This window comes from Oryctolagus cuniculus, chromosome 3, assembly GCF_964237555.1.
Source record: "Oryctolagus cuniculus chromosome 3, mOryCun1.1, whole genome shotgun sequence".
In the NCBI taxonomy this organism is placed as follows: domain Eukaryota; kingdom Metazoa; phylum Chordata; class Mammalia; order Lagomorpha; family Leporidae; genus Oryctolagus; species Oryctolagus cuniculus.
Genome location: NC_091434.1, coordinates 48,905,194 through 48,932,013, shown reverse-complemented (window position 1 = coordinate 48,932,013; position 26,820 = coordinate 48,905,194). Strand labels below are relative to the sequence as shown.

General features: G+C 44.9%; 1 protein-coding gene across 10 annotated transcripts in view; it reads left to right on the top strand.

Annotated features, from left to right (window-relative positions):
• MYO1B (myosin IB) overlaps positions 1-26,820 on the top strand; it is a 189,605-nt gene that overhangs the window by 129,681 nt on the left and 33,104 nt on the right. For all 10 annotated transcript variants that reach the window (XM_070070449.1, XM_008258850.4, XM_070070455.1 and 7 more), the window contains exons 10-17: positions 1,009-1,156; positions 1,456-1,574; positions 7,681-7,767; positions 8,516-8,581; positions 19,260-19,364; positions 22,385-22,447; positions 24,787-24,987; positions 26,201-26,427. In XM_070070449.1, the coding sequence (XP_069926550.1) occupies positions 1,009-1,156; positions 1,456-1,574; positions 7,681-7,767; positions 8,516-8,581; positions 19,260-19,364; positions 22,385-22,447; positions 24,787-24,987; positions 26,201-26,427 (1,016 nt within the window). The remainder of the gene's footprint in view (positions 1-1,008; positions 1,157-1,455; positions 1,575-7,680; positions 7,768-8,515; positions 8,582-19,259; positions 19,365-22,384; positions 22,448-24,786; positions 24,988-26,200; positions 26,428-26,820) is intronic.

Below are 26,820 nucleotides of genomic sequence, written 5' to 3'. Positions count from 1 at the left end.
TGTTTTGGAGCCAGACAAGCCTGTTTTTCTACAGTTTCAGAAATCTCATGTATAAACCAGAGTGATTAGCATTCCACGTTCGTTAGAGAAGAAACGAGTTTGTGTAATGCTCTTTTCTGGCTTTGTGTGGCACACGCTTTCAGAATGACTGCTGTTATCCCGTGATACAGTAACTGGGATTTACTTCCAAATGGGACAGCTCGGGTTCTGGGAAGGCAGGGGAGAAGCTGGGCTCATAGATAAAACAAGATTGACATCAGCTGATCATTGGGGTGAATGAAAAAGGCCCAGAGGGTCTTTCCATGCTCTCTCTACTTTAGTCTGTGTTTGACATTTTCCCTAACAACCACAAAAGACGTAATTACTCCCATTGCTGTGTAACCTAGTCGCCAAGAAGAAAGGGATAAAAACTGGCTGCTCCATAAAGAAAGTGTCTCTGAGAGCATCGCACGTCAAACCCGTATAAACTTCCTCCTATGGAAACACTCGTCTGATAATATCCTGCACGTGACTTTGCGTAAGGGTGGAGTCCAAGACCAACCCTATGACCACTTTGCTTGACCCGTAGCCAATAATCCATAAAAATGTACGAATGAACGAAGGAAGGCCCCCTGTGACACGGAGTGTCTTGGACTAGGCGCTTCTCCTTTGCAAACCACAATAAGTAAGGAGGGTTTGCATTTTTTCATAGAGGGTTGTAAAAGCTTTTTGTTTGCCTTGGTTGCTAGTAGCAGAACCCCAGTACAGAAAAATCCCTGTGCACAAACTGAGCTGCTGGGGTTGAAGTGGCAGAGGGGCCCAAAGTTCTGCCCCCAGCCTCTGCCTTCTGTCTTCCTCTTTGCGTGCTCTCCTCTGCTGCAGCCCTCCAGGCACCCCTGGGACGCACCTACTCCCTGTTTGAAGCTGCTACCCGGGCATAGCTTTGTCTCATCAGCCCCCCACTGAAACACACGCGTAACAGGACTTGGTGCTTGCGGAAGGAAACAGGTGCTTTCTTTCCGTCCCCAGAATGCCATGCAGATTGTGGGTTTTATGGATCACGAAGTCGAGTCTGTGCTGGAGGTGGTGGCCGCGGTGTTGAAACTGGGGAACATCGAGTTCAAGCCCGAATCGCGCGTGAACGGTTTAGATGAAAGCAAAATCAAAGATAAGAACGGTAAGTCCGGGGACCGTCAGCCCCTGTAGGAAGCTGCTCTGGACATCTGTGTGGCACAGTTTTCAAACCAGAAAGCAAAACTTCTGCTTCGCACTCATTGGTTTGAAAAGCTTTCCTGTGCGACTGAGCAGAAATCTAATGCAGCTAAGTTTTCAGTCTTTTGATTTCAACATCTGAGACTTGGAAGTTTGGATGTGATCCAGGAAGAACAACCCAGGTCGTAAAAGTGCTGATTAATAGTACCCATGCTGCTGTCACATTCTGTCATGTTCCTTCTCCCCCCACTCCCCTGCCAACAGAGCTAAAAGAAATTTGCGAGTTGACCAGCATTGATCAGTCGGTGCTAGAACGCGCATTCAGTTTCCGAACAGTTGAGGCCAAGCAGGAGAAAGTTTCTACGACCCTGAATGTGGCTCAGGTGGGTAAATTGAAATGCAAGGAGAAAGCTCCCTCCAGCCTCCAAGCCTGTGCTGTTCTGTAGTGGCGTAAATGAAAACTTTGCTTCGCGAGCAGTTATCTCACTGTGGTACTGTATGCCAGGCATTGTGAACTTGGTGGTGAACCGTAGCAGATAAGGATCCCTGCCCTGATTGCACTTAACATTCTGGCAGAGGTCCTAGACAGCAGTCGACCTGTAAGATGATACAGTAAGCTGGAGCCGGTGGGAAATGCAGCGGACAAAGGGGGAAAGTAGAGTAAGGGAGATCCTGGGAGTGGGAAGGAAGGGTTGGAGGGGGTAGGAAAGGACTGGGGGTTTGAGCAGAAGCGTGGCATAATCTGCCTTGGAGCACCTAGGGAAGTTCTCAGTACACTGGAACACAGAGGAGGAGCAAGACCAGGGAACTGTAAGGAGAGCCCCACTAACCCAGAGATGCTGGTGGCTTGGAGCAGGTGGTGGCTGTGGAATGAGGGAGAAGGGGACACACTCCGGGTATATGTTGAAGATAGAGTCAACAGGATTTGCTGATGGCCTTGACGCGTGGTAGAAGAGTCAAGGTGACTACGTTTTTGGGTGCAGCACCTGGGAAAGTGGAGTTGCATTTACTGATTCGGGTAGTGAGAGGAGCCAGTTTTGTGGTCAAATGGCTGGCTGATGTCCCCGCTTTCCTTATTGTGCCCTTCTGCCTCCTACACTGAGACTGACAGCATCCTTCTGAGACTCAGAGCTGAGTTGCCTGTCTCTCTTTTTGGTTCAAGTTAAATAGGTGGCCATTTAGGTGCCTGCATACCCAGGCAGTGTCTTGGGCCTTTGCAATGGAAAGCCCTTGTTTTGCGAGCAAGACTTCTGAGTGCTGATCTGGACTAGAAAGAAGTGGCTCCTGTAGGACTTTGCCCGCCCTGGCCTGCTTTGTCCACCTGTGTTCTGTTGGCTCACCCTGCTCAGGTGAACACAGCTCTGAAACACAGCTGGGGGGAGCTAGGGTTTCTCTCTGTTGCTCTCAGTCTCTGCTCTCAACCCAAGAAATCCTTCACTTGCCTCCAACAGTGATTTCTTACTTTAGGTGAGTTCTTTTTGCTGTGGGAAATACTATAACTTTTTGGGTATGGAAATTGGGTTTGCAGCAATACCTGTTGTGTGTCCTTCCTCCTTGGCTCTGTCCAGGTCAGCCTCACTGATTGAAGGTCAGATGGTGAGCGTCTGACTTCATGAAGAACAGGTTGAGAGTGTGCACAGCACGAGCCCCCTGGGTGGGTCGTTATTAGTAGGGAAGTAAGGGCTTAAGGAAGGCTCCGTGGAGAACATGGGAGGATTTAAGTGTGTAAAGAAAGAACCGTAAGGCATTTTGCAAAGAAAACAATGAGGAAAACCCTGTTGGAGCATTTTTCAGGAAAAGGGTTCATCAAGCTTGGCCACAGCTTTAGTAATATGAAGAGGACTCAAAGAACATAGCCGGAAAGATCAACTTTGGCTCAAAGGGTGGCGAGTCTACAGCAGCTGTTCTCAAACCCGCTGTGCCTCAGAACCTCCTGGTGGAGGTTCCACCTTCACCGTGTTTGATGCAGTGTGGTCTGGGTTGGGACTGGAGAGTTTGCAGGTCCGTGAAGTTCAAAGGTGATGCTGTGGATCCAGAACTGCCCTTTGAGACCCTCCCAGTTTGGACGTCTTCAGCGGTCAGATTGAGAACACTGTAGTGGTGGTGCTGCCATTGTGGAACCGTGGGTTAAGCTGCCGCTTGTGATGCCAGCATCTGATTCAGCTTCCTGCCAGTGCGCCTGGGAAGGCAGCAGAAGGTGGACCAAGTACCTGGGCTCCTGCCACCCATGTGGGAGACCTGGTTGGAGTTTTGGGCTCCTGGCTTTGACCTGGGTCAGCCAAGGTCGTTGTGGCCATTTGGGGAGTGAACCAGTAGATAGAAGATCTCTGTGTGTGTGTCTCCCCGCCCCCACACCCACCCTTTTTGTAGCTCTGCCTTTCAAATAAATAAGCCTTTAAAAAAAGTAGTGATAGCGTGGAAAAAACCCATGTTCTTTAAGAGGTCCCTATAGGAATTTATTTATGGGGGGAGGTGCGATTTTATTGTATGTTTTGTTTTTGCTGTTGAGTCATTGACTATAGAAATTAGGCCGATGTACCTTTAACTTCCATAAACTTATTTGAGTCACCTTCCATCATCCTGCAAAACCTTTCCACTTTTTTTTTTAATCCTTTGGCATAAAAGAACTTTGTCGCTCCCCCTCTTCGTGGAGGAGCAACACTGAACCCTGCGCTGTTCTTTCGTCTGCTCGGCCCTCCCCGGGTTTGCTGCTGGTTCTTCCCGGGTTGGCTACTATCCCTTCCACCTCCGTAGAAGGGCGGTTCCCCCTGCCACATTCCCCACTTCCGCAGGGGAGCGGCACACCGCCGGCCGGCTCTCTCGGGGGCTGCACGGGTGTTCCTTCAGCTAGATGTTCCCCATAGATGTTCCCGGTGCATGCCGTCTCTCTCCTCCTTTATAGTCCTCCTCCGCCAATCCCAACTCGGCTGCCCACACGCCGAGTACGCTGCTCTCCAATCAGGAGCAAGTCCTACAGTTTATTGGCTGAACTGGAGGCAGCTGTGCGGAAGCTGTTTACTTCTCTCCCAGCGCCATATTGTGAGAGAGCAGATGCATAGAATAAGTCTTAATTCCAGTAACTCAGTCTAGTCCGGTTTGCTCCCCACAGAACTTGGCTTGAGATCCTTAATTATTCATCACCTTAGTAAAATTCTTTTTTTTAATGTAGTGTTCGGTGTTCCTGGTTCTACCAGTGTTATTGCCGGGTAGGTTTTGATTCCTGCAAGAAGTGATTTGTTTTATTAGTTTTTCCTCATAGCTTCCATTCTTGGGCCCCAGTATCCTCGTGCTTGGCCCTTGCCTCATTTTCCCCAAGGCATTTAGATCTTTCCCCAGATAGGATGACTAGCATGGAAATCATAGAAACTCAAGACAGAGCTTATCATTCAGCTTTTTTTTTTTTTTAAAGATTTTATTTATTTGAAAGTCAGAGTTTTGAGCCGGCGCCGTGGCTCAATAGGCTAATCCTCCACCTTGCGGCGCCGGCACACCGGGTTCTAGTCCCGGTTGGGGCGCCGGATTCTGTCCCGGTTGCCCCTCTTCCAGGCCAGCTCTCTGCTGTGGCCAGGGAGTGCAGTGGAGGATGGCCCAGGTGCTTGGGCCCTGCACCCCATGGGAGACCAGGAAAAGCACCTGGCTCCTGGCTCCTGCCAGGATCAGCGCGGTGCGCCGGCTGCAGCGGCGGCCATTGGAGGGTGAACCAACGGCAAAGGAAGACCTTTCTCTCTCTGTCTCTCTCTCTCTCACTGTCCACTCTGCCTGTCAAAAAAAAAAAAAAAAAAAAAAAAGTCAGAGTTTCGCAGAGAGAAGAGAGGCAGAGAGAGAGAGGTCTTCAGTCCGATGGTTCACTCGCCAGTTGGCTGCAGTAGCCGGAGCTGCGCCAATCCGAAGCCAGGAGCCAGGAGCTTCCACCAGTCTCTCACACGGGTGCAGGGGCCCAAGCACTTGGGCCATTTTCTTCTTTCCCAGGCCATAGCAGAGAGCTGGATCAGAAGTGGAGCAGCCAGGTCTCAAACTGGTGCCCATATGGGATGCCGGCCCTGCAGGCTAGGGTGTTAACCCGCTACGCTACAGTGCCGGCCCCATCATTCAGCTTCTCCTCCATAACTTTCTTGTTCCCCAGGCTCTTTTCTGATCCGGCCCCTCTACAGGCCCTGCACCCCAGCCATCACTCATTCCTTCTGCCTACTTGTTCCTAATGCAAGGAGGCCCCTGGCTCCCCCTTCTCGGAACCCCTTTTTTTTTTTTTTTTTTTGTTCTGCAGCTTGGCACTGCCCTCTGATTGTTTCTGTGTGAGTTTGATCTCCCCAGCTCCAGGACAAGCTCTGGGAAGGCAGTCTGGGCCTCCATCTTGCTCAGCACACACTGTTCCGGGCCACGCCTGATCACAGCCCTCCCTGAAACAGATTCTGCCTGGGATTTTTCCTGTGGGAGCCTCCCGCGGCTGCAGAATTGTAGTCTTGTCATGGTGTGCTTAGAACCCGAGGGCAGTCAGCCCTTGGTAACTTCCTCCCCTGATTCGTGATCCTTAAATGGGAGTGAACGCTCCGGCCCCTGCTGCTCCATAGGGTATTATTGTGGTGATTAGGTGGCAGGGATCAGACTTGAGAAGTGAGGAGGAGCGAGTTGGCAGCCCCTGAAGCCAGATAGAGCTCAAAAGATGTATTTTATTTGACCCAGAGGAGGTTTTTCTTCTGTTGCCTACCTTTCGAGTTTGTGTCTTTCTCCTGGGATGCGTGCCCAGCCCACAGGGATCAGTGCTTTCTGTTCACTTCTGTCTTGTAGTCCCTGCAAGCATTTGGCTTGAGACCCTTGGAATAAATGTTTGTTTAGAGGAAGCAGATTCATATTGGCTGTGAAGACACTTTGAAAAAACAGAAAGCCGTTGACCAGATCAGGCTGTCACCGCTGGTTCAGTTGCATATTGGAATGGTGGTTTGTTGGAAGCAGATAGCATGCAACTCAAAAAGCTGCCTGAGATTAAGGTGGAAAAGGGTTTATTTACGACAGGTGGTGTTTGGAGAGTATGCTTTTTTGAGATAACTTGCATTTGTGAGAAGAAAGAGGAACAGATTGAGACGTTCTGTAGGCTCATGAGATAGTATTAAAGGAAAAAGATCCTTCAGTGATTGCAATAAAATACACCCGTAGACTGACTGCATGCCAGGAACTATTCTAAGCATACAAACTGCGTATTTTAAGAAAGTGAAAACCGGAAGAAGACGAATTGAGGAAAGGTTGTGCATCTAAGTTATATTTTGGCTTCTTTCTCTGTTTTAGCCTTGGACATGCATGCTCTACCATGGAATCACCCTCTCTCCCCTACTTTTCCCCTTCGGTCAACCTCTAGGTGTATTTTCTAGTCCTGATTTGGAGTAGCTGCCTGAGTTTTGGGGAGGAAGGTTTGGGATTAGCATGGAAGTGTCAGGTAAGGGGAGAGGTGCTCTCTTCGGCTGGGATGTGCTGAGAAGGGACTGTGTCATTAAAGTGGCTACACTGCATTTAAGGAGCAATGTGGAAAAGGTTTTCCCACATACAGGTTGCGCTCTTTATACAAATGTGCTGGTTTAGTTCATACCGGATTTTCTACTTAATAATCAGTGAAATATGCACGCATGCTCAGTGTGTTAGGAATCACCCCAGAACCTCCTGCTTTCCTCCCCCCAGCCCAGTTCCTGCTTGGGCTGCTCAGTGTCTGCAGGCCTCTCCCCCCGAGGCTGGGCTCAGACATCTCACAGGTACTTCCCTGCTGCTCACGGTGGGCACCCGATGCACGGGTGGGTAGGTAGGCTCTCCTGACCTAACCTGCCTCTCACCCGCCTTTGGGTTCTGAGTCAGAAGTCATAGAGCCTACATGTGTTTTCTGCCTCTTCTTTGTCAAGAAGCTCTGAACTGTCTCAGAAGCAAATAAGCACATTAAAAAGGTCTTATTTTCATGATGCAACTTATAAAGAAAACTCATTGTGGAAGATTTTTAGAAGATACTCAAAGTTGAATCAACATAATTTAGAGATACCATCAATCAGAGCCATGTTAATATATTTCCTTGGAGTTCTCTTTCCTGTGTGCAGCTTAAAATAAAAAAAAGTTACTCATGTCTTCAGTGTACAGTTTTTAAAACTTTTCACATCACATAAGTATTTCCATTTCATTACCCAATTTTATAATCATTACATGGACCATGTAACATCCCTTCAGTGGGTATTGATTTTATTCTCTCTGTGGGTGCACTTCTCAATTGTCTCCGATTTTTCTCTGTTCCATAACACTAAGATAAATATCTTTGATGTGAAACAAGAATAATTTATCTAAACAATTTGCCTAAATCTCTTCAAGGCCTGACTGCTTATCCAGAGTATAATAGCAACTGGTTCTGAAAAGAAATCTGAAAGGAAAGAACTTTAACTATTTAGATAAATACCTTCATTATTTTCTTGAAATTCGGCATTATGGTAACGATACTGTTGTCTTCCTTTTTCTTTTTAATAGGCTTATTACGCCCGGGATGCACTGGCTAAAAACCTCTACAGCAGGTTGTTTTCCTGGCTGGTAAATCGAATCAATGAAAGCATCAAGGTACTGAATCTCTATAGCAAACACCCCTGTTGTAATAAATGCTATTCCCAGTATAGAGATTAAAGCCGAAGACAGATTAATTGTATGATCATTGCCACTAGTGAAGATTATTCCTTCAAAAGAACTTACTTTGCATAAGTTGGTCAGGGCTCTTGTTCCTTTTGCCCTGAGCTGGATCTCACCAGTGAGTCTCCTGGCCATCACAGTGTTACTGGGATGGGTGGCACCCTGAGTGCTCATTCTGGCTCACCTGCTAACTAACTAGTTGTATGCACTTGGCTGGAAAGTTTACTTTCCCTCTCCAGATGGTGATATGTTCTTCAATTAAAAAAAAAAAATCAGTATGGAGGGTCTTCAAAAAAAAGTTCATAGGCAATTAGTATCATTAAAAAAAATACTGCATGTAGATTTCAGATTTTTTTGCACCATAAACTTTTGAGGCACCCTTTTACTGGACTATGTGATTTGCTCAGAAGACCCTACCTACCTCTTGTAGGATGCAGTGATTTCTTAGAAAAAAAAAAATAATTAAGCACCACTAATGCTTTCTTTAAATTGTCTGTTAGAATTTCTGAAAGAGTCCAGGCCAATATCTTACGTCATAAGTTTAAAAAAGAAGCAACTAAGATCTGCTGCTGCTGCTAGTTAAGAACAACAGTTCACTTGTAGCATGTGTGTCTGCGTGGTGGATGCTTGCAGTGTTCCATTTCAGGCCTCCGCTAACGGATTCTTTTCAATTTTTGTTAAGGCACAGACAAAAGTGAGGAAGAAGGTCATGGGTGTTTTGGACATTTATGGCTTTGAAATTTTTGAGGTAAGAATTTTAGTATTTTCTAGCCTCTTTATTGAAGTGGGGCAGTTGGAAATTAAACCTTATGGACAGCGTTTGTTGTAAGGAACAGTACCTCTGAATCCATTGAGCCTTTGCACAGAGTTGGAGAATCTGTGTGTGGGTTAAGGACGGAGAGACGGTGTTGACCGTATTGATGTTTAGAAAGAAGTCTGTATATATTAGTCTTTGGCTTTTGAAATGGCAAGTTTAGAATTTCTCCCCGTGAGGTTATTAACAGGCTGCGGGGACACTGTGCCTCTGGCCATTCACTCACACGTAGGTTGTTGGGAGAATGAGGCAGGTGAGTGCATGAAGAAAGGACAGAACGTGGACTTGGACCCTGGCCCTGGCTGACCTGGGCTGACCTGGGCTGACCTGGGCTGGCAGGTGCCTCACCTGGGTAAGATGGGCGGGGAAAGAAGCTCAGAAAGTCGATTCCTTAAGTCTCCTCCAGGTCCCATTCATCCGCGATCTTGTGATCAGGAACTCTGTTGCAGAGGATGGAATAATTTCTGCCAAAGTTCATCAAGAATTTTTTTTAAAAATCCCATGCTTGTTATAAATTAAATATTTAAACATTACTTAGTTATTTTAGAATTTCCTATTTACTCCCTTGCTAACTGTGACATTGAGAAGCGGTTCCAGGGACCTATTAAAACATGTACTCTCATTTTTGGAAGTGGTGTTTGAGTTTTGGTTCAAGAAAATAATGAATCAATCTTAATTCTTCCCTCACAAGTCATAATTTATTAATCCCTTTAAATAACCAGGCCCTGCACAAAATGACCACGTGGAGAATTTACATGTTCCAAAAAGTCTCAGAATCACAGAAAAAAAATCATCAGCACATTTCTGTCAATTAAACCAGGTCTTTCTAGCAAATGGCTTTTGCTTACCATACTCATTTTTATGATGGTATGGTGTGTTCTCCCTCATTCATGTTCCATATTTACTAGCTCTAGTGGTCAGTACTTATAGAGAGTTGACTGTATGCAAGTATTGCAGTAAGCGTTGTGTTTTGTGTGGTTTAATTTCAGAACCTCATCAAGAGCTATTGTGTTCCTATTTTACAGATGAGAAAGTAGGGCCTTGAAGGTCAAGGAACTCTCCCAGTGATACACAGCTATTAAGTGGCAGACTCAGGACCCAAACCTCAGGCCTCCTAATATATTCACTGTTGCTTTTCTTTCTCACCAAGGATGAGACCAGGGCTGCTTCTTTACCTTTCTCCCAAACTTACGGGTTTCCCAATATCTTGAAATTGGGGCCGGGGTTGGGGGGGAATGTCATGAGAAGCTTCAGACTCCCTTGATCTCTCTGGCTCTGTCATCACCCCAAGCCACGGGGTGGCCTTGGGAGCTTCCCCAGAGGACAGCGTGTGAGCTGGTGGCTGTCGCCCGTGGTCCCACAGGGCACAGCTCTTCAGCGCAGTGTCTGCCTGTGTTGGTGGGTTTAGCTGAAGCTGCAAAGGAAAGCTGTCCATCTCTTGCTGAAAGGGAAGAAGAACGCGAGGGCTGTGAGTGAGAACTGCCCGGGTGTGCTCAGAAATCCCCGTGCCAGGGTTCCTCTCCTTCTAGCATGACCTCAGGTTACCCTCGTTCAATGGGCAGCGTGTCAGAGGTGTTCCTTACAAGTTGGCAGGGAAGCAGATTTCAGCCCTGGCACTCGGCTGGTCCAAGTTGTAAATGGCTCCCTGAGCAGGGCAGATGGTGAGCAGGGATTTCACGAAAAAGCTGGAAGGAAAAGGTACGTTCAACGATACTTCTAACATCAAAGAAACGGATCTTAATTTTTCCAGGAGAAGACTTAGTTGTTCTTAGCCAGTAGGCAGGTGCTTAATGTCCTGTCACAACACATGAAGACTTTCCAAATGGGATTAGAGCAGTTTCGATGGCATATCCACTTCGCTCTGTGTTCCGGTATTTAGGGAACTCTTTGGGAAAGTGGACCCTCGGAGCACTTGAAGAAAATCGAGTTATGCCTCACGAGCAATTTGAGTCATTTCTCAAGTGTGTATTGAGTGTCTAATGTGATCCAGATCCCAGAAGTCACAATCTTGTCGGCTCTGGGCCTGCAGTCTTGGCCTTGAGACCGAGCGTCTTCTGCTACCTGAAGACCTCCTGTGGAGTGGGCAGGTGTAATCAGCACAGCGGGTCCGTGTTCAGAACGGAAGCTGGATGTTCCTTGGATGTTCCTGCACGAAGCATCCTTACCTTCACAGCAGGCGCAGCACCCTCCAGCAGTCCAGGAAGACTTTTCTCCTCGAGTTCATTCACGTTGGTCTCCAAGCTGTCTTGCTGAACGGGCCTGCCTTCTGCAGATGGTTCCATCGCTTTTCTCAGCACTGTTACAGCGGGAGACTGTGGTTTCTGAAAATGCCTGCCTTGCGTTTCTAAATGCTCCTCCTCTCCTCCGAGAAATACTCCATGGCAGTGTGGTTCTCAGACAGCTGCAGGTTGGAGTCACGTGGGGAGTTTTGAAAAATCAGATCTCTAGGGAGCACCTATACCCAGTCTCCAGTCTCTCTCTCTGGGGATGGTAACCTGGCAATAGTATTTAAGAAAAAAAAAAAAAAAAAAAAAAACTCCCAGGTGATTAAGGTCAAGGTTGAGACCAAGTGCTCCAGTAGACTGTAATCTCTAAAGGGAACTAGAAATTCCAAACTTACTAGTGTTCCTGCTATTTGACCTCTGTATGAAATGCCTTGTAGAATGTTAGGCCTCATCACCTACTGTTCACCTCTACTGAAATCTAATCTCCGCGTATAGAATGCACCTAAAACCAAAGAGGTTGCACTTTTACTTTTTAAACTAAACTTTCAGCCAACTCCAAATCCAGTGCCCATAAAATCATTAAAAGTTATTTTTCCTCCTCCATGCAATAAATGCATTGTTTTTCTTTTTTCTCCTCTAGTTCCTTGATAATTAAGATGTTTTTCATTATTATTAATTGCTCTCTGTTTTCCTGTGTTAACATTCTTAGATTAATCATTAAGGATCTTGATTTTTAATAATGTGTTTATTTTATAAGTTTGAGAGTGTCAGAATAGAAATTTGGGTAGTCACTTTTGGATACTTTACCTGCTTTTTAATACTAAATTACAAGGCCTAATTTTTCTTTTAATAAAATATATCTATACCCCAGGATGGCAGCCTACATTTTCCTGGATTCTAAGCAATGTTAAAACACAGTGGAAATATCAGGAAGGGGCACAGTCCCGACCATTAGGAAATCAAAATAATGAAAGACTGAGAAGTAGCCCACGCTGGAGGACAAGGGCTCGGAGAATGAACGGAGTTCTCGGAATCCACATCGGTGCCAAAGTGGACACATCTGGGTTTTCCACCCAAGTGAAAATAAAGTGATAGAGGGCAAAGAAAATTCTGCTTTTGTTCTTCCATGCCAGTGGAGTGTCAGGACTGAGTTCTGCCTTTTTGAACACTCTGAGCTTCACTTTACAAGCTGCACAGTGAAAATCCAGTTGTTGTTGTTGGGTTTTTTTTGTTTTTTTGTTTTTTGTTTTTTTTTTTTAAATATCTCATTAGGCCTCCTGGCTCCACGTCTACGTCCCATGAAAACACTTTTCAGCTGAGCTGGTGGAAACCTTTCATTCCCTCTGGTGCCTGTCTCAGCGGAAGAGGGAAGCTGATGCATTCAGCCATGGGGTGATGACGCGTGGATTTGACTCAAAGCATTCCAGTAGCGGCTGGCGAATAAACTCTGCGTGCTGGCTGCATGGATCGGAGGCCACTTTGGAAACCAGACTGGAGCTGATATCAGAGAAGGTGAAGGGAGTCAAAATTCCCAGAAGAACATCTTACTGTGGATCTTGATAGAACAGGAGCCCGTCTCTGCAAAGGAGGCCAAGTCACCATCCAGATGCCCCAGTGCCACAGTTAGCTTGGGACATTCTGATAACAGAAAGTGGGGTCTTCAGTTTCTCACAAATGCTCCTCTTCAAAAGAATGAAATAGCATTCAAAAGTCAATTGAGCAAACCAAATTGATTGAGCTCTTTTCCTGAACACTTTTGAGGGAGGGATTTAGAATGAGCAGGTGTTTTAGAAGGAGCAGCTGATTAATCGTTTGTGTTGTGTAGACCCAAGCAGGCAGCAGTGTCTGCTTCTTTTGCCATACATTTAGTCATACAATTGTGCTAGTTTCCTACAAAGTGCTGGTTTTTCCAACTTGCTCATCTCGTGCTCAGGAACCTCATTGAAAGGGGCATGGGCTGCGTGCGGTGATTGCTCCAAGTCAGTCTGAATACTTAGGCGGAAGTCGCTGTGGCTGCCGAATCTGCCTCCTGCTTAGAGGATCTGTCGTTTTCTGAATTGCTTTCAGAAGGAAGGTGACTTAGCTGTAGTCAGCCCTTTCTGCTCCAGTGTCATCCTTCATGTGCTCGTGAACTTCTTGTTGCAGAAAAGGGAGGCAATTTAAAGTCTTCTTAAAAACAAAAACGGTGACCATTTGTGTGGCTTGTGAAACACATGGGCATTACTCCTGCTGTAACTTTTTAAATAAAAGTCCTTTTAAAAATATTTACGTAAAGCACAATAACACAATTTTTCTTTAAATCTCCTGTATTTGAGAATATACCTGGAAGAATATTTATATATATATATATATATAAAAGTTTTCTAAAACTAGCTAGTTTTTCAATTTTGTGAATGTCTAAATAGAATACTAACTATTTTTCTCATGTATTTTGAGAATTTTTTGAAGTTTACTTTCCAAAGAATCTTCTTGATTTGGGACTTATTTTACATAGTCATTTTTTAAAAAAAGTTTTATTTATTTGAAAGGCAGAGAGAGAGAGAGATACCAATCTTCATTTATTGGTTGACAGACACACACACACACACACCAGTGTGCATATTGTCAGTGCTGGGCCATGCCAAAGCCAGGAACCAGAAACTCAATCTGTAGTGTCTCACACGGATGGCAGGGACCAAAGGACTTGAGCTGTCATCTACTGCCTCTCGGGGTGTGTGTCGGCAGGAAGCTGGAATCAAAGGCAGAACTGGGACTCAGACTCGGGCACTCTGATGTGGGATGCAGGTACCCCAAGCAGCGTCTTAACAGCTGCACCAAAGGCCTGCGCGACGTTGCCATTTTTAGAAATGGACTGTGGTTGAGTACTCCTGATTTCTCTGTGGAAGCACCACTGTAATGTGAGGGCACCAGAGGCTTTACGTAAGTAAATCTGCAGGAACAGCGCTACGTTTTAAAACAGCAATATAGCCCAGGTTCTTAAAACAGTTATGCTGAAAATCCTGTAACTTTTATAGAAACCTGCCATTTCATTTATTGTGTCAGAGACTTTATTGTTCATAAAATATGGAACTTTGTCCAAATGTTATTTCCAAAATTTGACCTCAAGTAAAAGTGGTGCATTCTAGGAAACTTCCCTTAAAGATAGAATTAGCAGTACTTTTTGCTCACATAAGTCTTTGTGTTTCAACTGCCCAGTGTTTTCTAGCACATAATATTTCCCTAGAAACTCCTTCCCACCTCACCAACACCAGTACAGGAAACAGCTGTCTCCTCTATTTACTGTCTTCCTCTCACTGTTTATTATATTTAGAAAGTACAAGATTTTATTTTTTTTAAAGATTTATTTGCAAGTCAGAATTACACAGAGGAGAGGCAGAGAGAGAGCAAGAGGTCTTCCATCCGATGGTTCACTCCCCAGTTGGCCGCAACAGCCGGAACTGTGCTGATCCGAAGCCAGGAGCCAGGAGTTTCTTCCGGGTCTCCCACGTGGGTGCAGGGGCGCAAGGACTTGGGCCATCTTCTACTGCTTTCCCAGACCATAGCAGAGAGCTGGATCAGAAGTGGAGCAGCCGGGTCTCGAACCGGTACCCATAGGGGATGCCAGCGCTTCAGGCTAGGGCATTAACCCACTGTGCCACAGTGCTGGCCCCCGATTTTATTTTATTTTATTTTATTTTAAAATATTTACTTATTATTTGAGAGACAGGGAGAGAGACAGACAGGCAGGCAGAGACAGAGTGCCTACCTGCTGGTTCACTTCCCAGATGCCTGTAATGATAGTCAGTGCTGGGCCGGGCTGAATTTGGGAGCGGGGAACTCAATCCTGGTCTGCAGTAGCAGGAAGCTGGAGTGTGGAGCCCGAGCTGGGTATCAAACCTAGGAACGTGGGTGTCTCAGCCAGTGTTGAACCACTGGGCTGCTTGCCTGCTGCAAGTACAAAGTTTTAAACATACATCTGTCTGCCTTAAATATATATATCATGAACCTCCTCTGTGGCTAAGGAGAATATACAAATAAGCCAGGACTTTTTTTTTTTTTTTTTAAGATTTACTTATTTATTTTAAAGGCAGAGTAACAGAGAAAGGGAGAGTCAGAGAGTGAGAGATCTTCTGTCCACTGGTTCACTCTCCAAATGCTTGCAGTTGTAGGGCAAAGCAAGGCCAAACCCAGGAGCAATGGACTTTATCTGGGTCTTCTACATCAGTGGCAGGAACCCAGGTGCTTGGGCCTCCATTCCCTGCCTCCCCAGGCCCATTAGCAGGAAGCTGGATGGAAAATACAGGTAGCCGGGGACTCAAATCAGGCACTCTAATATGGAATGTGGACATCCCATGCCCTACGACGTCCACCCTGTATTTTGCGTATAACTTTCAAAATCATTCCATATGAAAAGTTTGTGATTGATGCTTGTGAGCAAACTAGTCAAAGACCCTATTGGGAGTATGACTTTCTGTTTCTTTGATAATGAAAGGATAGCCTCTGGAATTTTTGGAGAATTCCTAGAGTTTAAATAGGGGCATATTAAATACTTGTAAATATTCAAAGTGGGGCTGGTACTGTAGTGTAATAGGTTAAGTCTCCACCTGTGGCGCTGGCATCCCATATGGGTGCTAGTTTGTGTCCCAGCTGCTCCTCTTCTAATCCAGCTTCCTGCTGGTGGGCCTGGGAGGGCAGTGGAGAATATCCAATTCCTGGGACCCTGCGCCCACATGGGAGACATGGAAGAAGCTCCTGGCTTCGGATTGGCGCAGCTGTGACCATTGTGGCCATTTGAGGAGTGAACCAGTGGATGGAAGACATCTCTCTCTCTCTCTCTCTCTCTCTCTCCTGCCTCTCAAATAAATAAATCTTAAAAAAAAAAAAAAAAAAAAAAAAAAAAAAAAAAAAGGATGTGCCCAATATCCCGATCTGCACTCGATTGTGAAATAGCTAGAACCAGACAGGCTGTGTTCCCTAAAGCAATGTGTTGGGTGGTGGTGGGCTTCATTCAGTGGTTTCGTGTTGTGGAAATCCCAGAAGGTATGTGTTGGAAGATGCCCCTAAAAGTGTTCATTTTATCCCTTGGTCTTTAGAAATAAATGTGAGTCAGGCAGTGGAGAAAACATCCATGCGTAGAGGCTGGGTGGAACTGGAGAGGAAGACCAGGCATTCGTGAGGGTGAACTCTTGCCCACTTCCTCCTTTGGAGTCTGATTCACGAGTCTAGCGTGCAGGAGAGGTGCCCCGTGCAGGCGCTGCTGCTGCTCACCCGTCCCCCAAAAATCCAGAAAAGGGTCTGACCCGAAATTGGCTTTGGGGACTTGATGTGGGTGGAATGGTATCTAGGCTCAGTTTGGCTATTTTATAAAGAGAAGGCAGGCCCGTGTTGAAAATCTGGTGTTGATTTACTTACTGCACAAATGAGGAAATGCGTCGGAACTGTACAACCTGGAATTCTTTAAGCCATTCCCATGCTATTTCTGAGGCTTTGAGAGTAACTCGTTTGCTCCTAAAACGTTTGCAAGTTATTTTTCATCACGTATGGAGTTCCCATTTACCCTCGGTTTTGAGCACCGTCTACTAACTTTGATCGCAAGAAGCTCCTGTCTCCTAGCCTTCTTGGCAGTAATCATTGCCCTGGCGATTTCCCGATGCTTTGGAGGCTGCGCAGGTCTGTTCGCAGTAGCTGCCGATTTCTATGGGAAAGTGAGCTCATTTCTACATGATAATTGTGCCATGCTATTTTTATTTGGGAATTTGGGGGGGTTGTTTTTTTTAGCAGCAGCAAAAGGTTGGAGAGTTGCATTTTTCTACCCTGAGGCCATCTCATGTAGAAGGCTCTGTCTTTGATACTTTGTTTTTAAAGGGGAGGCCCAGCACAGTCCTGCACCACTGGGTAGATCACAAGGGTGGGAAGGGAGGCATTCCTGGATCTCAGCTGAGCTACCCCTGATTCCATCTTTGGGTGGCTGTGGGCCTTGGACACATGCAACGCACAATTTCTCTTATCAACTATTTAGAATGAGAGGCATGAGATTCTGAAACCTTAGTGTCCCAGACAAGTTATATGATTTTCATCAAATTATCATTTTTTTTATATCCTGAATAGCTCTCTCCTGAGAGAACCACAGTTCAGGCACCACATAGAGGTATTGTGGTCCCGTCTTCATTTAAAGTTCTACACAAATCAAAACTGTAGTTTTAAGCAGAAGGCTGCCTTTTGCAACACTGAATAACTATCAATAAGTATTTCCTTTTAGAAATCTATTGCTAATTAAGAACTGACTGCATTTTGTGTAATCTGTCCCTTTTCGCACCAGAATGCAGTAAGTATGAACCGTGTGCAGTGCCAGTCTGTTGCATGCTCCCGTGTTAATAGCTTCTGCAGCCGTGTGAGTTTTTGCAGTAAGTGGTTGTTGATTAACTGTGTGGGTATGAAATGCAGCGAGCTTTTCAAGGTTGATGGCAAATTGAATCTAGCTCTAACTTAATCTTGAAGCTGTGTTGTAACCGTGAAGCTTTGCCTCTGGTTTCTAATCTGCTTGTGTGTATTTCATAGTCCTGTTGTAGAAGTGTACTTCAAGCTATTCATAGCTGCATAATTTGTCTAAGGACACTAGTTGCCTTCCTCTCCTGTCACCTCGTTAATTGCCATTTGAAGACTTGGTATATTGGTGTTGAAGTGGTTCCATGGGCACAGTCTTGCCAAATAACAGAATTTGCTTTCTAAGTTTGTTCTCTAAGACAAATCAAAGATCTGCTCATCTAAGCTATTGTTGTTTTAATTTTGTGACTTTTTCATTTGTGGTAGTAGCAATATATGAGGACAAATGTTACCAAACCAAAACCGAGAAAGCTAGATGTTCTCCTACATAAAAACCAGTTACAATAATAATAAGGCATCTATACCATATTCCCTATGTTTTTTTCCATCAAAACTGTTAGCACTAAGGATCAGCACACAGGGTTTTTGAAAGATTGTGTGAAAATGAGTTCTGGGGAGTGCCCTCTGTGCCCAAGATGGTATTTGTTGAAAGTACTGAAAATAAATGTTTGCCCTCGAGCAAGAATCTGTAGGATTTAGAAAAAACAAACTTTCATCCTTGACTAAATTTAGCATGGACAGCATCAGTCCGCGATAGTGTATTCCCGTGTGTCACGGAAAGTTCCAAGTGTCCTGTGATGCGTTCGTGGCTGGTGATTAGAAGTCTTCTCCAGCCTCCAGGAAAGCACATGGTCAGAGGCTGTTTCATAAGTATCATTTTACATTTGTCTTGGGTGGAACCGGAGTTGACTGTGAAAGATCAACTTTCCCAGCACTGAGGTCAAGTTTGACCAAGGGATGACAGGCAGTTGCTTTGTGTGTTAAGGAGAAGCAGTGAGCTTGGAGCTGAGCTTTGGTTCCACCATCCCCTGAGGGCCATGCTTGCTCCTTAGAGAGGGGTCAGCCCCCTCCTTGGATGATAGCCAGGCTTACTCGTGGAGTGCTCATTCTGTCCTTGTTCCTGCTGCCACCATCTCTTAGCAGAGAAGAGAGGTAGAGGTAAAAATACAAGTTGTAGAGTCAGATCTCTGTATTCTGGAAGGTGTGGTTCTTGGTGCCATGTGCTCACTCCACAGACAGGTGCCTGACTCCCAAGGATGGTTCAGCTGTGCTTCAGGCATGGAGCTTCATCCAAGAATTCCCAACCAGTGACCCTCCCTACGAAGGGGTGCTGCTGGGGCTGGGAAGAGTGGTCCAGGATCTGGGCCTTCTGAGAAGCAGGGGTTTCCAGCTTTTCATGTGTTAAGTCCCTTGATAAGAACTTCATTCACTGGGTACCCACCCAGTGCACGCTGAGTGCTTGCTACATGCAGGGTGCAGAGCGAGGCCTGAGAATACAGTGGAGGGGCTGCACCAGAGGGTGGGACAGATGAGCATGAAACTGCTCAGTGCCTGTGTCTGTACGTGCACACCCTCTGTCACGTAGCGTGATACTGAAAAAGTGCTGGGCCACGAGAGCCGGCTTCAGGGGTCTGACTCCAGGTGGGCACAAGAAAGCAAGCCAGGACTTCTTGAGTTTTAAGTTTCACCTGAAAGTGGACGGTGGAGAATTTGATAACACAGATCTTTCAGCAGTAGGCTTTTTTTTTTTTTTTAAACCACGTGGGGTGTTTCTCTGTCGACTAAAAATTCTCCATCCTTCAAAGGCTGCGTGGTTTGTGTATACTTCATTCGTTCACTTCCTCATGCACTCTCTTCCTTGGGTGCCTGCAAGGGGCAGAGTGTGTCCCAGTGGCTGTGTGCTGGGCCACGGTTGTGTCTGAAAGACAGTGTGTCCATTTTCACGGGTTGAGATGTCTCCGTGTCCTTGTGACGGGGAGCTGGTGGCGTGGGTGTTAAGGCTTTTTTTCATCTTCTCCACACAGGACAACAGCTTTGAGCAGTTCATTATCAATTATTGTAACGAGAAGCTGCAACAAATCTTCATCGAACTTACTCTGAAAGAAGAACAGGAGGAGTACATCCGGGAGGTAATGTTGAAATGCTTTTGAAAAATATCTTCCTTTTCGACTCAAAGTGTGGATTCAGAAGACTGTCTAAACATGACCGTGGTGTCAGGTTTAGTGATCTCATGCCAACGGGGATTTTCTAGGCTCTTTGCTGCTGGTGCCCAGACCAGTGCTTGACACATAGAAGATGCTCAATAAACAGACACCTCTATCTGGTCTCCTAGGGTTTCAGTAGAATCATATAAAATAATAGTGGGTTAAGAAACAGTCTGATATGAGCAGATAATTGTGGCACATCCACAGGGCGGTATTATCCAGCCATGAAAAGGAATGAATGGTTGATACAAGCAGTAGTGGGAATGACTCTCCAATGCATTGTGCTCAGTGAAAGAAACCAGATTCAGAAGCCTCATGCTGTGTGATTCTGTCTCCGTGTCATCCTAGAAAGGGAAAGGTGCAGAGACCGAGGTGGCCTGTGGAGAGCTGTGGCATCCGTTATAGCCAGGGGTCAGAGGTCGTGGGTGGGCGTGACCACAAAGGCACTGCCCAGGTGTTGCGGCGACTGATGATGGTGGTGGTTACGTGTCACGGCGCATCTGCCAAAACTTAGGGAACTGTGTTCCAGAAGCAGGTCATGATCGCTGTAGATAAATTTTAAAATACTTTGAGACTTTGCTCAATCTGAACAAGTATTGATTTTCAAAATTTATGTTAAATTAGGTAACATTTGTTGAGGGCTTACATAACAGGAGTTACATTAAGTGCTAGGGATGGATTATCTTGTTGAATGTAATTTCTTTTTTTTTTTAACTTTTATTTAATGAATATAAATTTCCAAAGTACGATTTATGGATTACAATGGCTTCCCCCACATACCGTCCCTCCCACCCACTACCCTCCCCTTTCCCACTCCCTCTCCCCTTCTATTCACATCAAGATTCATTTTCGATTATCTTAATATACAGAAGATCAGCTTAGTATACATTAAGTAAGGATTTCAACAGTTTGCTCCCACACAGAAACATAAAGTGAAAAATAATAGATGATTTTTTTTAAATGATGATGAAATCAGATCAGACCTATTGTCATGTTTAATCCCAGTGAGAGTCAAGTTGGGAGTTGATAATTTCTTTTTTTTTTTTTTTTTAACAGAGGATCAGTTTAGTATACATTAAGTAAAGATTTCAACAGTTTGCACCCCCATAGAAACACAAAGTGAAATATATTGTTTGAATACTCGTTATAGCATTAAATCTCAATACACAGCACATTAAGGACAGAGATCCTACATGAGGAGTAAGTGCACAGTGACTCCTGTTGTTGACTTTACCAATTGACACTCCTGTCTATGGCATCAGTAGTCTCCCTATGCTCCAGTCATGAGTTTCCAAGGCTATGGAAGCCCTCTGAGTTCTCCGACTCTTATCTTGTTTAGACAAGGTCATAGTCACAGTGGAGGTTCTCTCCTCCCTTCAGAGAAAGGTACCTCCTTCTTTGAAGACCTGTTCTTTCCACTGGGATCTCACTCGCAGAGATCTTTTGCCAGAGTGTCTTGGCTTTCCATGCCTGAAATACTCTCATGGGCTTTTCAGCCAGATCCGAATGCCTTTAGGGCTGATTCTGAGGCCAGAGTGCTATTTAGGACATCTGCCATTCTATGAGTCTGCTGAGTATCTCACTTCCCATGTTGGATCACTCTCCCCTTTATTTATTCCATCGGTTAGTGTTAGCAGGTACTAGACTTGTTTATGTGCTCCCTTTGACTCTTAGTCCTTTCATTATGATCAATTGTTGAATGTAATTTCAAAGTAGTCAGAAGTACAATTTGCTAAGTTTCTTCATCTATAATTCAGAATATATAATATATATGTATACTTTCCATTTTTGTTTTTTAGTAGCCTTTCTTTCCAAGTGCACAATTATATATTTCAAACAATGGAGGAAATATCTTAATTTGGCTGCATTTTTATTTCCTTTTCATTTATTTGCTTTAATATCTTAGTGTCTTTTTCTTCATTTTCTATAGTGTCTTTTTGAGCCATTAAGGGCACTGAATCGTTTTTGTGTCTCTCAGTGTAGATCTTTCTAATGTGATTTTTATGTTCAGTGACTTAGTAAAGTCCCATTTACCCTGAAGCTGAGTCACACGCATTTCCTCCTTATTTTAAGATGATCCTGATGCCTTAAAAATGTCTATACTTGTGTAGCACCTCTTGGAAACATAAACATCCTAAAAGCAAGAATCAGCCTCTTCCTGTCTTCTCATCATAAAGAGAAGGCCCAAACTTTGTTTTGCAACTTAAAACAGCATGTCTAGATTGTGTAAAAACACTTCTAAGAATATATAGGAATATCCCTAGCTTGCTGTATGAATTACATTTATTCCCCTTAGAAGAAGAATCGGTGTTTACACATGGGGACAGAGTGTAAGTAGACATGGAACCATTGCAATTGGCTCCACTGATTTGGCTTTGCAATTAGCAGTAGAACCACTGGCTGGATTTTCATGTCTTCCCTTGATGAAAATACTTTGTTTTGGCACTAGGCTTTTTTTTTTTTTTTAACACTTGAAATCGTTAATTGCCCTACAACATAGGATTGACTCTAAAATTAACTTTTTTCTTTGTGATTACAAATGAAGAACAGAAAACTCTAGGCCTTGGATTCCTGGGGTCAAGTTCTGCCTTACTTCCTTATAAACATTGTAAATATACACAAAGTAATATTGACCCAAGGGCCTGTTGAGTAAATACTTGGCACAGGGCCAGTGAAGTGCATGGGAAATTGCCACCGATGGGAGAGTGCAATGGGAGGCAGTCTTGGAAGAGGTCAAGAGAATGTGCTTCAATCAGATTGTGGTGGTGGTGGACTACTGTCTTAGGAAAATCTGGGGAACTAAAAGATGACATTTTCTGCACCAGTTTTATAAAGGAAACACATAGAGCACAAGTGAAACAGGCTAAGACAGACAAGCTTTTTTATTGGGTAGCATTGTGTCGTCATCATCATGGAATTTGATTTTGTTCTGTTTTGTTTCTCAGGACATAGAGTGGACTCACATCGACTACTTCAATAATGCTATCATTTGTGACCTTATAGAAAATGTGAGTACTTAGGTATAGTGTGCTAAAGAATGTTTTAGTAATATGATTCGCTACTTCTGAATGAGCTCACCACCTTCAGTGTTGAGCATTAATACCTTCAGCGTCTTACAGTTTTCCTGAAGGAACTGCAGAGTTGGAGACTGGATTTTGGACTTAAGACATCATCCGTGGTTCTTGCCATGTGGATGCTTTGATACTTAGCCTGGATCCCCCATGGTAATCCTGTTGCCACAGCACAGAGCCTGCTATGACCTTTTGTGACCACTCAACCCTGGGCCCCGTCAAGCCTGTCTTGTGTGCCTGGAGCCCAGGTCCAACCCATGGCTCCTGGGTCAGAGTAGGCTCAGAGCAGCTGACCAGTTTGTTGCCAAAATAGAAAATCCATTTAATTTTTAAAACTGGAGTGACTCCTTAGCATGCAGCTCAAGTTCAGACAAAGGGGAATAAAGGGACAGCCTCTTGAGCTGAATTAAGCAGATCTCCTCCCACCAAGTGGCTAGGAGAGACCCAGCATGGATTCAGAGAATGTGTGCAGAGGGTGTGGCTTGTGTAACCGTAGATGATGGAGGACCCAGTTTAGTAGGTGTATGTGGAAAAAAACCTTTAAGTGTTGAAAATGACTGGATAACTTTTGGTATGCTTTTTGGGTCTAAAATTTTTATTTTCAGATCTTACCCTATTGCTTATTGTAAATGAATGAATTGTAGGAAGACTGAGGTGTGTGTGAAAACCAGAGGACTCTGCCGTTCATGCTTAAGACCCCTGCATACCCCTGAGGTCCCGTGAGAAGCGTGGTGCCCTGCAGCGGCCTCTGCATCCGTGGTGGTGAATGCCGTGTTTCAGGGCAACCATCGCAGGCCCCGAATGCACAGCAAATCATTTTCTGTTCATTTTTCATAAGCCCTTTCGGAAATGACGTAATTAGCCAGTTTCCCCCTCAGTAGTCAAGATCTCCCTCAAAGCTGCACCTTTGATTAAATTAAATGTTGCCAGTGGTGTTCTGGAGCATTGCTACTTTTCAATAAAAAATAAGGCTTATCTTGAAAAACCTGAACGACATTAGAATGGGCACACTAGTATTCCATGTAAGCAATTCGCTAATTTAAACCCTGAAAAATCGGTGGACTTCCTGAGAAAATTTCCTGGTAAAGCAGGGGAACTGTAGCTTTAAGAATTTCTGGCTAGCGTGTTTTCCTTCATAAACATAATGTTGCGCTTAATTACTTTCCTTTAAGAAAATAAGGGGGAAAAAAGAACAATGGGAATGTATTTTCTGTGATTAGATCATTCCACCTAAAAATCCCCTTGCCTATATGGTGGAAGAAACGCGTGTTCACATAGGATCCTGGGTACGTGGAGGATATGTTTCCTTCCAGCACCATTAAACAATGATGTTTATTTGCAGGATGTTAGCACCACACTCAGTTCCTGAGAGTCCACGCTTCCCCAGGGTGTTGTGTGGGACGCGTGGAGGCTGCCCAGAGGATGTCACAGCCCCGAAGAGAAGGGGAGAGGAACTGGGGCCTTGGCCTTGGTGGAAGTGGGCGGGGTGGCGGTTGCTGGAGTGGATTGTTTTTGGAATTAAGACTGATGGGCGTGTAAGGGCAATCCAAGGAGCACAGTCTTTATTTAGCAGATAGAAGATTCCTGATTCATTTCTGATTCCATGTAGGGCTGACCGCTCTTGAAGTATCACAGAGTCTGAACAAATGAATTTCCACCATTTTAACATCCATTTAGAAACTTTATACATAGCACCAGTTGGATTATAAACAGATATTCCTAAAAACAGCTTGATGGAAGCGGTTGTTAAAAGCAGCATTCTTAATCACAATCTGTTTTTCTTTTCCTTAGAAAATAAACTTTTTGTTGAACACATGTCCAGTTCGGAAACATGAAACCAGTTTCCTTCTTAAGGATTGAATCAAAATAGTGCCCTAAGAGTCTGTGCCTTGTGATGTGATAGAGACAATATTGTCACTCTTGTTTCCAGTTTTCAGATTTGTTCTTGAACCTCGCAGGTCTAACTTGGTGTTTCCCTGACCGTAAAATCTCAGCGCTCAGCCAGCCGAGGTGGCTGAGATGACCCCCAGGCCCTGTTGGGGCAGGCGAGGTGCTGCTGCTACAGGTGCACTTCCACCCCACGCACACCTGGGACCCTTGGGGGGAACAGGCTGCGTGCTGTGGCTTTTGTTAATTGTTCGAGTCTCCCCTCTTCCTTGTAGCTGTGCAGAATTGTCCGGTGACTAAGCTGATTGTGTTTGATGGCGGAATTAGGAGTAATTATTAAAACAGTACAGCGCGGGAGGAAGGGAACTTTTTTATTTCCTTTCTTCCAGAACACAAACGGAATCCTGGCCATGCTGGATGAGGAGTGCCTGAGGCCAGGCACCGTCACCGACGAGACCTTCTTGGAGAAGCTGAACCAGGTCTGCGCCACCCACCAGCACTTTGAGAGCCGGATGAGCAAGTGCTCTCGGTTCCTCAACGACACGTCTCTGCCGCACAGCTGCTTCCGGATCCAGCATTACGCTGGCAAGGTATGGCGGTGCTGGGGCACCGAGGCAGGCTGTGCCCGGAGTGCCCCGGAGACGGGGGCTCTGGCCACTCGAGTCAGAAGAATGTTCAGTGCAAACAGAATCTGGACTGCGGAGAACAAAATCTCTGTGATACAGTCGACTAAAGCAAAGCCAGTAGAACTTAGAGTTCAAGTGTATTTTAAAAACCAATTTTATGGGGTGGGCACTGAGCGCAGCTCTTAGGATGCCACTGTGGTACATCCACATCCCATAATGGCATGCCTGATTTCAAGTCTGGCTCTGCTCCCAACCCCAGCTCCCTGCCCATGCACGCCAGTGATTTCAAGTCCTGGCTCAAGTGCTTGGGGCCCTGCCCCCCAGAAAGAAGACCCAGATTGAGTTCCAGGCTCCTGGCTCTAGCCTGGCCTAGCCCCTGCTGTTGCAGGCATTTGGGGCATGAGCCAGCAGACAAAACTCTTTAACTCTGAGACTTTGAAACAACACAGGAAAATACCTACTTTACTTAAAAAAAAAAAAAAGGTTACTATTTAGGGGAATTTAATTTTTAATACATCTAAATATTCTATTAAAAACAATTTTGACAGTAGATTAATTTTTAGAACCTAAATGATAATAAGTTAGAATGAATACCTCATTTCTAATAAAAGATTGCAAACCTCAAAGGAAAAATATTTCTTAGTTCTGTATGTAATAAAGAGTAAATATATAGTATCCGAATTACTATTAACTTGAAAATATTAGAACTTGGTGCTTATTTATTTTATTAGCCTGTATTATTAAAAGATACATCTCTGATCAATGTATCTGCTGCTCTAAGATGTCTATGAAAATGTTAGTGTACTCGCGACTTTATTTTCCCATCTACTTTTAAACAAGTTCGAATTGGCACAGGTAAACTAAAAAGTAAAAGTAAGTCCTCAAAATAATTCTCAAGCACCAGAAAAATCTAAACCCTTTGAACATTTATGATGACATTTGGGGAGTTTATTCTAGCAAGTCCTGAAGGGTAATAGCATTTATTTGGGTCTCTTCTGTGATGGAGACAGATGAAATTTAAACTTGGAGCATTTGGCATTCAAGCGTGACTAATGTGCCAGGGAGGCTGGATGCTAAGGATGAGACTGTGATGGAGATAAACCCAGGATGTTCTAACGGTCATTTGCCATAGTGGCGTGCAGTGCCCCAGCCATTGAGTCCCGTGTGCTCCTCGTAGGTGCTCTACCAGGTGGAAGGATTTGTTGACAAGAACAATGACCTTCTCTACCGAGACCTGTCCCAAGCCATGTGGAAGGCCGGTCACGCCCTCATCAAGTCTTTGTTCCCGGAAGGGAATCCCGCCAAGATCAACCTCAAGAGGCCGCCTACAGCTGGCTCACAGTTCAAGGCATCCGTCGCCACCCTGATGAAAAACCTACAGACCAAGAACCCAAACTATATCAGGTACTGCGGGTGCACAAAATCCTCTTGACAGTGCACATGTGACAGTGCGCTCAAGGAATATCGATTTCCTGTTTGCTTAAATCTTCGTGTAGCTCAGGCAGAGTACTTATAGATCAAATAGTACAACACTGGAGTTGGCCTAAGAAACACTCCAGTGTTCTTCCTCCCCATATAGTGACGCAAAACCATCGTGTAAGTAAGAAGTGGTGGGGTGACCACGGATCTTGAAGCTGGGTGTTTGGCACATAGGGGTCGTCCACTTTTTGTGTGTTTAATCTTTTGTTGTTTAATGACATTGTGAGGCTGCAGGGTTTGTTGTTGTTCTTGTCAGTGTTGCAGAAAACTTTTGTTGGCTTCATTTTGGATTTTTGTGACATTAGAGCAGAGCGGCAC